At 44.1% G+C, this 17,156-nt stretch overlaps 1 protein-coding gene across 1 annotated transcript in view; it reads left to right on the top strand.

Moving 5' to 3' along the window:
- Nucleotides 1-17,156, top strand: part of LOC141981408 (uncharacterized) — a 99,212-nt gene that overhangs the window by 33,795 nt on the left and 48,261 nt on the right. The window contains exon 2 of the mRNA XM_074943081.1: nucleotides 9,291-9,842. Within this exon, the coding sequence (XP_074799182.1) occupies nucleotides 9,291-9,842 (552 nt within the window). The remainder of the gene's footprint in view (nucleotides 1-9,290; nucleotides 9,843-17,156) is intronic.

Here is a 17,156-nt window from a genome sequence, read left to right as displayed (position 1 = left end):
ATTAACCACATGTGTAAAGCACATGCATAAGCCTGTGTAGAATCAGCACCCAAGGGTATAATCCAAATATATATGAGATGTGTGAGTGTGTATGTCATACAGAGTGGTGCTAGACGCTCCATAGCTAAGATTGAAGCTTCCCATTGGAAGGCTGATTTTGAATCCCTATAACTCCCATCATACCCTGAAAGAAACCAATGCACATAAAATTTCACATGCCACATCTCACACAAGACTAGAGTTTTTCTGAGAAGTTTGGAAAATAATAGAAAAGGAGTTTTAAAGTGATAGCAAAAATTTCCCTACAACTGACATCTTTTGACTTTTTTGGCTTCCTATAGGTCAATATGAACAGACAGACTCTGCAAACTCCAGATTCTCCTGGTTGGCTTCAGTATATATATATATGTTGGTAATGAAAGGGGCATGATTAATACGACAATTACACAGATATGTACGACAAAGAGCTTGTGGTCAGGTATACATAGCTCTCACCAAGGGTCAGCTGGGTGTTCATTCAGGGTGTGATTTAGCTAGACACTTAAGCATGTCCTTAAAAGCCATGAATACTAATGGGATTTAAGCACCTACTTAAAATATGTGCTTAAGTGCTTTGTTGAAGGGGGATGTTTACTGAATTGGGGCATAGAGGAGGAATATAAAGAGGAGGCACAAGAGAGCTGGAGGATGGGTCCTGAGAGTGCAGGTATCCTTTCCCTCTCCCTGCCCTCTGGCTGCAAGGAGGAACAAGAAAATATAGGGTTGCCAATAGAGCTGTGTAACAGGGTAGCTGGTAGGGTGACCAGATAGCAGGGGTGAAAAATCAGGACCCTTATTTTTCAGGAGGCAGAAGGAGTAATTGCATATAAAGATTTACAAAAACTAAAAATAGAATGTGCACATAGGCTGTCTTGTATTGAAGATCACACAGCTCTCAATTTTCAGCATCAGCAGTTTTATACTTCGTTGATGACGTTCCAGCCTGGCATGGCTCCTTGAGCCCCTTGAAACCCGAGCCTACTTCAGCCCCCCATGGCTGGAGCTACTTCAGCCCCATGCAGCTCAGGCTGGGGCTCCTTCAGCCCCATGAAAAATCAGAACAAATTACGTCCCAACAGTACTTTGATCGGGACACGGGACAAAGACTCTAATACCGGGACAATCCTGATTTTTATCAGGATGTCTGGTCACCAGAGTAGATGGACCCCATGGAATCAGGCCCAGCTCTCCTGTTGCAGTCAAGGTATGCCCTAGTTGGGGAAACAAGGAGGGAGGGCTGTCCCCTGGGAGTTATAAATGAGAGACAGCCCAAAGGCAAGAAAGGAGTTCAGAAACCAGAGTCCAGAAAGAGACCACTCAAAAGAATAGCAGAGATGGGCTGAGAGCTTCAGGAATGGAGATGCCCCTGAGGGATAGAGCACTGAGAGCTCCCTAGATGAACAGTGGCAATTTAAAAGCAGAAGACAGTCAGGGTGGTGGTGGAGGTCACTATAACTTCCCCATGCCAGAGGGGGCTGAAGGCTAAGAGCAGCAGAGGGAGATGCCTGCTGGCTCTTTGAACCAGAGAGCTGAAGCTGCAGGGCCAAAGTGGGCTGAAGGCTGGGTAATGATAGAGAGCTGAGACCACTGATGTCTCTGGGCAAATGCTGGGACCATACCTGAACGGAAAACAGGGCAGAGCACCACCTCAGCTGGAGGGGCTAGAGTGAGGCGTGGCGAGTGATGTGGCAGTACCTGAGAGGTGATGCGTGCTGAGAGATGCCAGAGCAGTACAGTATTTGGGGTGTTGCTGGATTGTTGGGACTTGAAAGGTAAAATATATTGTTTGGACTGTGCTGGGGAATTCTGGATTATGGTTGTGGGACATTTGTAATAAATTAACCCTGCAAAGGGCTATTTATGCTCAGAGAGCTTGTGTGGAGTTACTGGGGATTCTGGAAGAGGGAAATTGAGGCAGGGGCTGCTTACAGGGTCATCCTGAGACCATGAGGGGGAGAGCCCTACAGGCAGCCACCCCCTGACAGTCAGGCTGGCAAAATTCTGATGAAATTTGTCAGAATTAAAATATTTTACAGAGATGGTGTGAGTTTGACAAAGATCTGCTGGAACCCAGGCTGGTTTTCATTTGAAACCCACCTGGCTTCCTGCTAGTTTACCTGCCCAGCTCCTTGACAGCATGCTACTGTTGTCAGTAGCTACCGGTGTGGTGCTCTGCTCTTGTTCGATGATTATAACAGTCGGCTGCGTGCATGTTCCTCTGTGTGCTGCCCCAGCTCTGCGCAGATAGCTAACACAGCAGACCTCGAGAGAAACCCCAAAAACCACAGACTCTAGTAAGGTACGAAGGAACCCGAGCCAGGTTTATTGTCAAACGAAGCACAGTAATAGTTCCCTATAGACTCTACAGGGCATACTACGAATTTGTGCTCCCTGGCAATGGACACAGCTCAGTCAGTGGCGGGACACTCCACCGCCCCCTAGGCTGGTCAAAGATATGCGCTCCGGGACCTACTTTTATACTGTTGCAGGACCGATTACTCATCATAGTTCAAACGAATCTATCCATCATGTTGTCCTTTTGACCCTGTCTTTAAGACGCACCTGGCTGTTCCTTGTTATGTCTATGGAGTGTCTTGCCGCCGTCTTGGCACAAGGTTCTCTCATTACCCCTTATGTGTGTGTGTGCACGTGCCTCTAAACAACCTTTTCTTGCCAACTTCTGTGAGTGGGACCTGCCTCTGGCTCACAGCCCAGCTTTGCTTATCACTGCCTGGAGGTACTTTGGTTCAGGCTTTACTTTAGTTCAGGCTTCAGGCCTCAGACTAGGCCTCTGATACAAGAATTTATGTTTCAAGGCCTCCGCTTACTACAGCTTCGTGCACTGCCTCTGAATTGGGGCTTCCAGGGCTTCCAGGGTCCACAACTCTAGGGCAGCTCACCAGGCAGATTGCCCCAGAACTGGGCCTCTGTTTTCTTATGCAGAGAATTTCAAAAGTTTTAGTTTTCATTCCAAATTGGAAGCAAACAGTTTTCAGAATATCAACATTCTCCACAAAATGGAATTGCCTTTCTCCACACAGCTCTAATTGCCAACTCTGGTGATACCTGGTGTTTTGCTTGAACCCCCAGCTCCGTCCAACAAATGGTTAGGTGAGAATTATGGCTTTCACTTTTTAAAAATGCGGGCTTGTCTACACCACTCAGCTTTTAGTGACAAGGCTGTGTCGACACAGCCTTGTCACTAAAAGTCAGCATGTGTGAATGCTTTTTATCGGTAATTTGTTGGCACGTTTGCTGACAAAATACTTCCAGCCCCGTGAGCGGCATTAGCTTTGTCGGCAGGAGAGTGCTCCTGCAGAAAAAGTCACATTCACACTGCCACTTGCGTCAACAAAACTTTTCTCTTTCGCGTGGGGGCTTTTTTAAGTACCGTGAAGGACAAAAGTTTTGTTGACAACTTTGTAGTGTAGACATACCCTGAGTTTCTAGCCCTTGTGGTTGCAGAGAAAAGCTTGAAAATGTGACCTGAGTGCAATATAGCAACTTGGAAATGAGAGGGCAAATAAAAAGAATCTCACATTTATTTATTTAAAAATTTCATGGTGGGGGGGGCAGTTCATGTTTTTTGAAAGTTTGAACTTGGAAGTACTGCCATCTTGATCTACAGCTGACATGATACTCTGTAAGTTAAGGGCTGTTTTTTTCCTCAACTGAAGCACATCTCCCTTTACTTGCTATTTTGCTCTTTTTTTTCTGACTGAGATGAAGAAACCCCCTATCCTAAGTTTATGGTGGAGAAACTCTCCACCTTGTTTTCGTGTGCTACAGCTCACTTCATCGGATGCATCCGATGAAGTGAGCTGTAGCTCACGAAAGCTTATGCTCAAATAAATTTGTTAGTCTCTAAGGTGCCACAAGTCCTCCTTTCTTTTTGCGGCTACAGACTAACACAGCTGCTACTCTGAAACCTCTCCATTTTGTGGCAGGATATAGAATTGCAGGGTTCCTCTCTGTCTGCACACTTGTTTTCTCCCCTTCCCCATTACTGGGCTGTATTTGTACCCAGCTGATTCTACAGATGTACAGCACCTAGCACACTAGTATCCTGGCAGGTAATACAAATAATAATTAATACATAATACATGTTCATAAACTGACCAGCTGCTGACTCCAGACTGTGCTGGTGCAACTACATGGGGCATGTGAATGAAGGATAGGATCCACGTGTGAATTAGACAGAGGCATGAGTCTAGGAGGGCTTAAAGCCTTGGGTGGGGAAGGGAGCTGGAAGTCGCATAGAGGGTTTTTTCAGCACAAATGTGCAGGAGCTCAGTGCACAGAGAGCTGTAAGCTGTTTGGGGCACGTAACGTCTTTTTGTTCTGTTTGTGCAGAGCCCAGTACAGTGAGGTTTTGGGCCATCGCTAGGGCTTTGAGGTGCTACAGTAATATAAACAAACAATAATAATATAGGTTAGGGTTGCCAAGCCTTCAGGATTGTCATGGAGTCTCCAGGAATTAAAGATTCATCTTTACTTAAAGATTATGTCATGTGATGAAACCTCCAGGAACAAGTACAACAAAACTGGCAACTCTAATATAGGTCCAATTGAGAAGGATGTAAATATGAGTATCTGAAGTGTTCTGCAGTTTATACTGATCCACTAGGAGGAGCTAAAGGGTAATTTATTGCAAGGCAGATCAGTCAAAGATTTCAGGTTACATAATTAATGAAGGGGTGGTAGCGGGGGCAGGGAGCCCCGTGAGACCTGGAGTTCTCCACTCCTGCCGTGCAGAGCTTTGTTCTGGAACTCTCTGTATGAGCTTCAGTTAGGAATAACTGGGGTCCTCTTTTGTTTATCTCTATCAATGATCACTGATTTTGAGGGCCCCACCTCTGGTCCTTAAAGAAGCCTGATCCTGAGAGACGTACACATGCCTGAGGCACTTATTTCAAAAATTGTACATTTAAAAAAATGCACTGCACAGATTTTAGCATGAGATTGAAATTCATTATGTCATAGACAGATGCTGTGTGTATGTATGCATGTGTATGTAAACACTGGCACTCCACACACACATCTATCCAGTAAAGCGTTAAAATAAATGAAAGCTGTGTTGATTTCAGTTTGATTTCATTGCATAGCACTTCACTTTATACCTGCTGGTTCATGCATATATTAGGAGCATTGTACTACTGCTTGTGCTAAATAGTCATGTGTTGTATCTAGTTATGTAACGTATGGCAGGAGACATTAGGTAGCATTGTTACACATAGTATACAGCCTTTGAAGAAATGATGTATTGTTAGTTTTGTTATGTTGATTCCTTGAGGTGAGCTGTTGCAAACAAGAGTTTGCTCTCTGCCATAATCTCTGCTGAGCTGAGTCTTGGTGTAGCGTAGTTTCATAGAATCATAGAATATCAGGGTTGGAAGGGACCTCAGGAGGTCATCTAGTCCAACCCCCTGCTCAAAGCAGGACCAATCCCCAATTTTTGCCCTGGATCCCTAAATGGCCCCCTCAAGGATTGAACTCACAACCCTGGGTTTAGCAGGCCAATGCTCAAACCACTGAGCTATCCCTCCCCCCAATCTCTCCCCCCAGTTTCTGGGAACTGGACTTTGGTGGTTGGGTTGACATTTCTGAAAGAAAGGTTTGCCTGGGTGGTGGTTGACCTCAGTTCAAGGACTGGTATATAGTGTAAATAAACAAATTACACTAAGAACATATCCTGACTCCATGCTGCTGATTTCTCCTCCAGTGGGAAACTGATTTTCAAGGCCTCAGTATCTACTGCTGCTTGGTAGACGGGTGATATAACTGTAAGATGCTACTGTGTTTTCCTGAAAGTCCCCTTTAAATAGATAGGAGCCTGTCTGCATGGTTCCAAGCCATGAACATTTTGTGTTTCAGTTCAGGTGCAAAGTGCTACAAAATGAGCCACACTCTCTCTCTCCCTTCTTTGGAAACTTAATATCAGTTTGTTCTTTGTTGTTTTATTTAACAGGACATAAATGATCAAGACTGAAATACAATTTCTCATACACAAAGTTCAAAGTATATCGCACATGCACCTATATGCAATTTTCAAACATCCGTGAACATGTTACTTTAAAACCACCTTTAACCAAAAATACGTCCCAAAATGCTTCTCATTTAGGATGAAGTCGTTGGCAAGTTTGAAGTGAAACTTCTCAATGCTTTCCGAAAGATTCATCTTGGACAGGGGAGGGCAAACTATGGCCCTCGGAATGGATCCGGCCCATCAGGGCTTTCAATCCAGCCCACAGGATTGCCAGCCCGGTGGCGCAGCAGGGCTAAGGCAGGCTCCCTTCCTGCCCTGGCCCCGCGCTGCTCCCGGCAGCAGCTGGCACCACGTCCCTGCGCTTCCTGGAAGAGGGGTGGGGCAGAGGGCTCAGTGTGTTGCCCTCGCCTGCAGGCACCACCCCCTGCAGCTCCCATTGGCTGGGAATGGGGAACGGCAGCCAATGGGATCTTGGGAGGTGGTACACACAGGCGAGGGCAGCGCACGGTGGAGCCGCTTTCCTCCCCGCCCCCAGGAGCCACTGCCAGACATGCTGGCCACTTCTGGAAGTGGCGTGGGGCCAGGGAAGGGAGGGAGCCTCCCTTAGCCCTGTTGCATGCCGCTGCCACCCCAGAGCCGCTTGAGGTAAGCAGTGCTGGGCCGGATTCCACACCCTGAACACCTCCTGCATCCCACACCCTAACCCGCTACCCCGAGTCCCCCTAACCCCCTGCCCTGAGCCCCCTGCCGCATCCCTCCTGCACCCCACTCCCTGCCCTGAGCCCCCTCCTCCACCCTGCATCCCTCTTGCACCCCAACCCCCTACATACAGTTTCCCCACACAGATGTGGCCCTCGGGCCAAAAAGTTTGCCCACCTGGATCATGGAGAATATTAACCCATATGTATATGAACTTGGGTTAATATTGTTCACGTTATATATGTAATATGCAAAGTTGTAAGTGGCTAAAGATAGAGGCTTAGGGCCAGATTTTCTACTGGTGTAAGTTGGTGTAGCTTCTTTGCCTTCAGTGGAGCTGTGCCAATCTACACCAGCAGAGAATTTCATCCTTAGAATGAAATTTTCTCCTCAACTGTATTATAGCAATTCTGAAAGAGTTTACTCATGCTGTTTTTCTAGGTTTCTCTCATTCATTGGTTTAGTGTCAGTTCTGAAAACCACCTGATGAAAACAGGCCTCCTGTTTTAGTTCTGGACCTATGGTCACTCCAGTTCTGCTCACTCCTTCTTTCTGAGTAAAATAAATGTAAGGAGATAGCTAGTTGACACAATAGGTTTGTGCCTGTAACCTCTGATGACCACTTTTGTTCTAATCTTGTTTTATAATAGGTTACAAAATGAGTTTGGTGCTTTAGCATGGTTGTAATCTTTGCAACCGTGCTAAAGCAACCCAGGGCTGTGGGGTGTTGAGATTCAAAATTGACTAACAAAGCTGGATGAGGGGCTTGCATGCTGCCTACCCTCACTACTAATAGCTCTAGACAAAGCTCTTCACACAAGTCTTTTTAAAACATTAAGCAGAAAGGGGAAAATTAGGGCAACTTGAATTTGCTGTGTTTGGTATCAATCAGGATTTAAGTATCAGAAGGGTAGCCATGTTAGTCTGGATCTGTAAAAGCGGCAAAGAGTCCTATGGCACCTTATAGACTAACAGACATATTGGAGCATAAGCTTTCGTGGGATGCATGTAGTGGAAATTTCCAGAGGCAGGTATAAATATGCAAGCAAGAACCAGGTGAGGGATAAGGAGGTTAGTTCAATCAGGGAGGATGAGGCCCTCTTCTAGCAGTTGAGGTGTGAACACCAAGGGAGGAGAAACTGCTTTTGTAGTTGGCTAGCCATTCACAGTCTTTGTTTAATCCTGAGCTGATGGTGTCAAATTTGCAAATGAACTGAAGCTCAGCAGTTTCTCTTTGAAGTCTGGTCCTGAAGTTTTTTTGCTGCAGGATGGCTACCTTTAAATCTGCTCTTGTGTGTCCAGCGAGATTGAAAGTGTTCTCCTACAGGTTTTTGTATATTGCCATTCCTAATATCTGATTTGTGTCCATTTATCCTTTTTATGTAGGGACTGTCCAGTTTGGCCGATGTACATAGCAGAGGGGCATTGCTGGCACATGATGGCATATATTACATTGGTGAACGTGCAGGTGAACGAATCGGTGATGGTGTGGCTGATCTGGTTAGGTCCTGTGATGGTGTCGCTGGTGTAGATATGTGGGCAGAGTTGGCATCGAGGTTTGTTGCATGGATTGGTTCCTGAGTTAGAGTATTATGGTGCGGTGTGTAGTTGCTGGTGAGAATATGCTTCAAGTTGGTGGGTTGTCTGTGGGCAAGAACTGGCCTGCCTCCCAAGGTCTGTGAATGTGTGGGATCATTGTCCAGGATGGGTTGTAAATCAGGATTTGCTCTTCTGATATCAGTGTAAAAACAATGTGAGATCAGAATTAAGCTCATAGGTTTTCCATTCCATATAACAGACTTGCCCAGACTGGAAGGCTCACTCATGAATGGTGATCTTTTGGATGCAATAATCACTTTGCATGCTGGGACCATGAACAATGTTTACAAGTATAGTGTATTTTGTTTGCATGGTTGCAAGTCACAGCTCTGAGTCTCAAGCCATAAGGTGATAGACTCATACACAGGAGTGCTCAAGCATTTTAGACTGCAAGCTCATAACATCTTAATCCTCATTGTCAGATGCTGCCACCACTTAAATTATATGAGGAGGGTTGTGGTGTGGATTATTTTTACCTTCAGAGGACATCTAACGCCTTCATTTGAGCCCCGTTTGTATGCATGAAGATAAAAAAAACAAGAGGCCAATACACTTACACAAAGCTTCAATACATCCAGCAGTGTTGTCTCTCAAAATCGCAAAGCAAAGGTGCATTCAGCTGGTCATATGTCAGCTCTCATTTTATTTAATGTTACTGGCATGCAGCCACGTCAGGTTTTTTGTTTTGTTTTGTTGTTTTTTCTCTCCATTACAATGTCAGCAGGATCTTAGCAACCGTCCTCAGTTTTCATATTTGGGAACTTCACACCTGTGCAAACGGTCTTTGCTAAAATGTAGGTCTCCTGAAATCAAAGTCTCTGTTCTAGAAGGAATAGTATATAAGCACTGAAGAAGCCATTAAAAAAAAAAGAAGCAAAAGTCTGCAGCAGGCAATGTTTTTAGGAATCCATGAAATTTCATTTTCAAAATCTGTATTTGAAATCATATGGTGCTTTGGTTTCTCTAGGTCTGACTCACTGTAAGGAAAAAGAAAAAGTCTTTTGCAAACTCATTGCTGAAAGGAAAGGCATATCTGGGAATGATATCTTGGATCTCCTGCTGAAAGAAGAAGGAGAAAATGCCAGCAATATGGGTAAAACACTTTACATGGATTCCAATGTCCAGTCACTCCCAGTCAGCAAAACGGCGGAGGATGATGTCTGCCTGAGCAGCAAAAGAAGAAAAATGTGTGCAACTCAGAACCTTTCTTCCACGGCTGCTGGTCTAGCATCAACAGCACCTGCTCATCTCCATGCCATCTACAGCTTGCCATCTGTGTCGGTGAAGTCAGAGCTGGCAGGAGAGTTAAGACAAAGATCTGCATGGGAAGACAATTGCTTTCAGCTGTCATGGGAGGATCTCCAGCTGGAAGAGGATGAAGACATGGGGGAGGGGGATGAGGAGTGCAGTGAGGAAGAAAACCCATTTGCTGTTCTTGAAAAATTGATAAAGGAAAATCAAACACTACGGAAAGAAAATGCACGTTTGAAACAGATGCTGCTAGCAGCCCAGAATTCAGGTAAGCATGTTCTTATTCTCTGGTTCCAGATAGGGTTTGAAACCACGTCACCTTACACAATAAGTATTAGTATTATCTTTATAGTTTTTGAGTGAACGTTTTACCATCATGAATAAATTTGGTCAACTAGGGACAAACCTGTTTTGTGAATCAGAGCCCGGAGTTCAATTTTCCACTATTCCTGGAGTCTTTATTATTCAGTTCTCAGTAGTATGATGTCATTGGGAATTGAGGGCCTCCAGGACCACACAGGAGATGTTCAGCATTGCCCAGCATCAGGTCTGTGTGAGCAAGTGTTGTGACAGATTTCCCATACAGCTCTGCCAGTTCATCTCAGTGATGGCTTACCACCACCTCCTACACAGGTCCCAGACCTGGAGTTCCCTTGAAAAAAGACTGCCAGCTGTTGCCAGATTGTGGTGAAATGGATAGACATCTGATGGGAACCAGAGTGTGTCCACCACATCTATTTTGACTCCCAACACACTAGCAAGTTATTTTTCAGAATATTTATTAACAAGTTCTCACTTCTGTTTAATAGCCCTTGAGAAGCTTGAAATGAAATCTGATGTTTTAGTGTTTTTCCTCTACTGCCTCCACATTTCCATTTGTCCTTGGAAACTTTTTCATGAATGTAGTACAGCTGGCACTGATACTTTCTGAAAGAAACAGTAATGCCTGTGTTTGGAGTGGAAATAATATATTTATCTGGATGTCAGAAATAATTATATATATTATATAAAGAGTAAATCAGATTTTGGTCCAACATTACAAACTTTGACAGGATTTCAAGGAAAGCTTCATTTGTTCTATCCAGCACAGTGTTCTGTTTCCTTCCACGTATGAACTTTGAAATTTTATTTGAATAAGAAATGCTAAATTTGACATTTCCGTGCTTCTTGCAACATGTGACCTGTTGTCAGGGTCTATTAACCACGTCTCAGTCTAATGCCTCTTTAGTAACCACAAGAAGAAATTTGCTTCTTTTAAGTAACTGAAATCTTTTTATGTGAGAAAGGAAGGTTGTCACTCACCCTGTGCATTTTCAGTGCACTTTTAGAAAGGTTGTCACTCACCCTGTGCTTTCCTTTAAATGTCTGTTTAAAATATGTTTTTTTTGTTTAAAAAAAAACCTCCTTCTTAACTCCTTGAAGACAATGGGAGTCTTTCCATTGACTTCAGCAGTCTGTGGATCAGGCCTTTGTTGCTCTTACACCTGCTGGTGGAAGGAGGGATAGACCAAGCTGTGTGCATCTTTGAGACTTAGGGCTTGTCTACATTACCCACAGGATCGATGGGCAGGATCAACGGGCAGCGATCGATCCAGCAGGGGTTGATTTATCACGTCTAGTCTAGATGGGATAAATCGACCGCTGAGCACTCTCCTATCGACTCCGGTACTCCACCGGAGTGAGAGGCGCAGGCAGAGTGGATGGGGGAGCATCAGCTGTCAACTCACCGCAGTTAAGACACCGCAGTGAGTATATCTAAGTACATCGACTTCAGCTACATTATTCACGTAGCTGAAGTTGAGTAACTTAGATCGATCTTCCCCCCACCCTCACCCCCCAGTGTAGACAGGCCTTACTGAATTCTGTAATAACCTTGATACTCTGAATGGTCACATATTGTGCCCTCAAACCATGTATACAGCTGTCATTGGCAACAGTGCGTTGTGCACGTGGATCAAGAGTACCATATGTCATTTTTTGACAGCGCTTCTGAAAACAGTTCACCCTGATCTGGCAGCCTCTGTACATGAACAACATTTGGAGAAACACTCTCCTGCAATAAATTGCCTGACAGAACGTATGGCTATACTTTGTGTTACACAAATGCACTAAGGGCTCCAAAGGTGGCAGGATGTATTCACTGAGGCATACCGGTCTAGATCTAGACTAGCATCATCCTCACACTTTGTTGATGCACATAGAGAGATTTTAAACACTGAACCTAAATAAATAACTACAAGATTTCAGAGTAGCAGCCGTGTTAGTCTGTATCCGCAAAAAGAAAAGGCGTACTTGTGGCACCTTAGAGACTAACAAATTTATTTGAGCATAAGCTTTTGTGAGCTACAGCGAAAGCTTATGCTCAGATAAATTTGTTAGTCTCTAAGATGCCACAAGTACTCCTTTTCTTTTAACAAAAAGATTGTTTACTTGTTTTTCTTCATACACATCCTTCATGCATCTCATTTTGCTCTGAATTGTTGTAGAAAGCTCCTTCTGTTTTCCCCTTTTAGTAATTTTATTTGCTCTCCCTGACTGTGCTATCCTCAGTGACAGATATTATATATTTAAAATTTGACCTACATACAGTAGTATTAAGACACAGCCATTTACGGAGTAAGTGTTATATTAATTTAAATGGAATATATGGGCCAAAGGTGTTAACATAATCCAGTCACTGGCCATCATTATACAGTGTTAAACAAGATTGGGGGTTTGGTATACAGAGACCACAGCCTCCTTAGGACCAGGGCAAACACCCCATTAAAAATCCTTGTAACCTTTAATAAAAGATAAAGAAAGGAAGGAAAACAGTTAAAGCATTTGAAATGTAAAATATTAAATAAGGCTCTTATTTGAACCACATCGCTTGTTCCCTTTCCCTGGAGAACATTTTAGAAGGAAAAACCTTCTTGTTTGACCCTCTCTGAGATGGTATCAAAGAGGGTAATAACTGTTCTTCGAGGGGAAAGAGAAGATGTTAGTTGACATCGGCCAGAGTGGTTGATGTTGCTGCTGTTGTTTTTAAAGTACAATCCTCTTTCATGCCAGGTGGTGCTGGGGATTCATCTGGAGCCGGTAGAAGTGGTGATGTTATCTGGGTCCCCGTCTCTGGTCAGGTCTGGTCAGGACATCTCTCAGGATTAGAACAAAGAAGGTCTGGGGTTCCAGGAGATAGTGGGGGTGGCAGCCAGGATGGTGACTCTCACTCCAATAGCCACTGTCCTTCCATATCTTCCCTCCAAAATGTCTTTCTTTAAGGACCCCAGAAGGGAATGATAGGTGGCACACCCTCATTATTTTGTCCACCAATTAAACCTAATATCCCACATTCCAATTCTGATTGACTGGTTCCTTGTTCCCCATTTTTCTTATTTACCAGGCATGATCTTAACACAATCCTTTTAATTATATCATACTTCCTTGTTGATTGAACTAATTCAGTCTTTCTGTCTCCCTACCATACCTTTTCCCATCAACATTTGTTGTTATAGGTTACTGTGACATCTTATGAACTTTCAGATACTTTTTAAAGTTGAGCTCACATTTAGGGTGGATTTGTAGGTGCAATTATTACAACAGTGTACTTTAAGACATGTCCCCTTATTGGGAGGGTGTATAAGTGCACCAGCTCAGTAGAACTCCAGTAGGCACAATGCCTCTTGGAACTCCCAGGAGAGCAGAGAAAACATGGCTAAGACACCATTCTAGAGGGTGCAAGGGTTGCTTTCCACCACTGGTGACTGCATTGCTAGACAATGTGGAGGCGTCCCTTTAAGCCTAATGATTCAGTGGGGGCTAGCCTAGTTTTACTGGTGAGATTGTGTCTGGTACTTATGGAGAAAAAAGCTCCTTACAACTTCAGCCCCCACCCACCACAGACTCACTCAATGCAGGACACAGTCTGGCCTTTGGGGCCCACAAAGTCCACGGTCATATTTCCCATTAATTTGAGGGACTTAACAATATAAAGGAGAATCTTAATTTCCATTTTAATTGTTTCCAATTTAATCTCCATTTTAATTTTTAAGCACATTTCTAGTTCAGCCTTCTAGGACAGCCTTGGGAATGAAGCTGAGTTGAAAGGTTGTCAGTAATATTTTTCTAATGATGACAGCTTATCCCGTTTTTCCTTCACAGACTGGCTTTTGGGGTCTGTGAAAACTATGGTCATGGGTCCCTTATCCCTGAGAGTCCAAGGTCAGTCTAGGATCATGAGGACAGTTCCTCCCAGGCTGCCACTGGTGGACACTCCCTCAGAAGTAGCTCCATACAGGTCAGTCATCAGCTGGGCAGCCAGTGTGAAGTCTGGCCACAAAAAAGGGCATCTCAATAGCATGGGAGGTTACCCAGTGTAGTAGACTAGGTACAGAATTGTATTCTAATTCAAGACCTGATACTAACTCCTGTGCTGGCCTAAACTACTTGACCTTTCTAGTTATCTCCCCATCTGTAATATTGGGATAATATCCACTATACAGGTGGTGGTAAGGTAGTTGTAATAATGTAGTAGTTAATGTTTAAAACACTGTATGTGCATTGGATCGTGCTAAAATTTCACAGTGGGAGCTAATTGTCCACCGGATCCCCTATTTGCTTGGACAAATGACCCTTGTAATTTTTTTTTTAAATATTGGCAACTGTGCTCACAGCCTAGCAGCATCAAGGGTTCTCTTCTGCAGCTGGATTTTTCTCTTCCCGACACTCTTTATATAAAGTGTGTCATTTATATTTGGACTGTACTCCAAAGAATTCTCCTTGACTCACCCCAAAATCACCAGGCTGGCCTTGTGTGCACTGGTACGATCATGTGAACAGAAATTGGTTAGGTTTGGAGGGGCAGGGACAAATTGGTTGGCAGGCGTGGTCTGACATATTAAGGAGTCACCTCAGTCTGGATCTTCATGAAAAATAGAGCAGTGAGTGAGATTAGTTTTCTTTTTTGGCTCTCTTTATCCTTGTCATGGGGCCAATGGCCCTTCAGTAGAATTAGGACCTAATTGGCCCATGACAAACCAGTGGACTACAGTTGGGAGCAATCAGGTATTCCGGGTGGTGGCTTTTAGCTAATCAGTAATGGAGCAACTGAGCTAGAAAGAGGCTGCGAGAGCAGCATAAAGAGTTGCTTGAAAGGAGGAGGGAAAGAAAGAGGGCTCTCGCTCTAGAGAAGTTCTGTGGCTGCTGTAGGAACCCACAGGAGGTGGAGCAGTAGGGACAAGTGCTGAATGAGGGTTTGAGGTAACATTGAGAGCCCAAAGAGAACTATCAGGATCCCTGGGGAAAGGGAGACCATGGCCAGCCATGACCAAATGGCATCCCAGGTGAGGAGCATCTTCAGCGCCCTCCCCCCTCCGTTGGTTAAACTTTTGAATACCCTTTTTTTTTACTGCATTTGTAGCCCAGTGCCTCCCAAATCCAGCACCCCAGGCAGTCACCTGCGTTGCCTCCCCCTAAATCTGGCCCTGAGGGAGACAGTTCAGTGCTCCTATCAATAATTTCCAGCAAGGAAACTGGGGATTGTGCCTAGACCAGACAGTCCTACAGTTTGAATCTGGCTCCTGGGAAGGAGATAGGAAGATCCACAGGGAGCAGAGGAGGCTCCTGTGTGGAGGGGACCCTGAGTTAGGGTCTACAATGGTTAGAAGAAACTCACAGGGAACAGGTTTGGTTACTGTTGGGGAATTCCTGAGGTAGGGCTGTAAATGGAAATAGGGAGAGCCCGGAGATAAAGTGCCACATCCCCTGGGGAAGGGAGGCAGTTGGGGAATCCTGCTGGTGAAGCAGCAATATAGGAGAAGCTCTGCATGGGCCCGGAGAAGGGGCCCAGGAAACAAAGCAGAAGAAATTATTCGTTTGGAGATTTATTTTTTTGGATTTGCATTTGGACCTCTTAGTTATTCCAGAAGGGGGTTTGGACTTCTTGACTTGGCCAGACGACCAAGCCATGGAAGGCCCTGTGAGAGGCAGCTAGCCTGCAGGAGTTGCTGGAGCTGAAGATACCAGTGATATTATGTACAGACTCAAGGGGGCATGCTAAGGGAGAGTGTGTTCCATCGGAATCCCTATGGAGAAAGTGATTTCCCCCCTCAGACCCTTTAATGAGCCCCTCATACTTTACATGTAAATGTTACTAAAATCTCCAGCTCTTTCTGCTGACAGGAGTGAAATACCAAATAGTGGAGCAATGGACCAAAATGAATGGAAAAAAACGGGGTGGGGGGGAGTTTTGTGGTTTTTTTAAGACTCTGTAGCGTGGTGTCTGGAAAAATATTTGACACCAGGGTTTATGAGCTTTTGTGCCAAAAGAAATGTTCCTAAATTGCCTTTAGCCCTTATTAAATCCTAATATATTTCTAGTTCTGAGGTTAGTGACTATTTGGTGATAAGGGTTGATGACAGCTTTTTAGGTGTTACAGCCTTAGAGGGAGGAACTGTTCTGAACAAATGTTGAATCCATAGGCTAGATCTGTCTTGTCTGATAACTGAAAGCAAAGGAGATTTATAAACCAAATGTTACAAGTCTGAAGGACTTCAGGAGCTGGAGAGTGGCAGAACATTATTTTATCTGAGCCTTCCGGGGTGCTGTCCCTGAATCAGACGATGTGACAATTTCCCAAATTTTTAAATAGTTCATTAATGAGGGTGACTCCTGTTTTGCATGTGTACAGTATCTATCCTATTTTATGGTTTGTGCTCTTCCACTGTCTAGAAGTGCTACTGTTCAATTTTAGATTTCCCCTGTTGGTAAAATGAGTCATTTTACTGGTGTCTTTGGGTATTCAGAGAACTGCAAAGTTATCAGAATTGGGATTCTGGACAAATATTATAAAAGCATCACTGTTCTACAATAAAATAAAAGATGAACCGGAGAAGTGAGTACATGGCCCAGATTTCAAACCACACTTATGTGTGCATTTATGGTAAACTGTTGCAGAAAAAAATTTCATATAGTAAAGCACTCTCAGACAATCAGTCAGAGAAATACTTTTAGCTGTATTTTACCCAGCATGTGACACATAGGGAAACCAAACTCTGTTCCCTACTGCCAAGACAGACTTGTTCATATAACTGCATACACATTCTGTCACATGCACACAACTCACACAGTATCTGCCTGATTACAATACCACAAACCCACAAAATGGATTGCTTCATACACATATGCTTTTGTTTCCAAGGAAACAGAACTGCATTTTTGTCAAATGCACGCAATTTGTTACTCATATCTATTACCATGCCAGTTTTCAAACCTTTTTCTCCAGCTACAGTATGTGCTTCCTGATACACAGTCTAAGCTAAATAAAATATTTGTGGTTGCTACTGGAAAGCTGTCTTCTGTTATAAGCATGGATGCATAGTGACAGTGGATTGCACTCCCACACATAGAATTATAGAATCATAGAATATCAGTGTTGGAAGGGACCTCAGGAGGTCATCTAGTCCAACCTCCTGCTCAAAGCCTTCCAGGGGATGAGATTGAATGGACATGGTTGAAAAGTAACTATTACTGCAAGGTTTCCTGGGTTGGTGGACAATAGGCTCATGAATGAGGTGACACTGGGCCAGATTTTAAAGGTATTTA

This window comes from Natator depressus, chromosome 2 (assembly GCF_965152275.1).
Source record: "Natator depressus isolate rNatDep1 chromosome 2, rNatDep2.hap1, whole genome shotgun sequence".
In the NCBI taxonomy this organism is placed as follows: domain Eukaryota; kingdom Metazoa; phylum Chordata; order Testudines; family Cheloniidae; genus Natator; species Natator depressus.
Note: the sequence above shows the minus strand (reverse complement) of the source record. Positions and strands in the feature narration are given on the sequence as shown.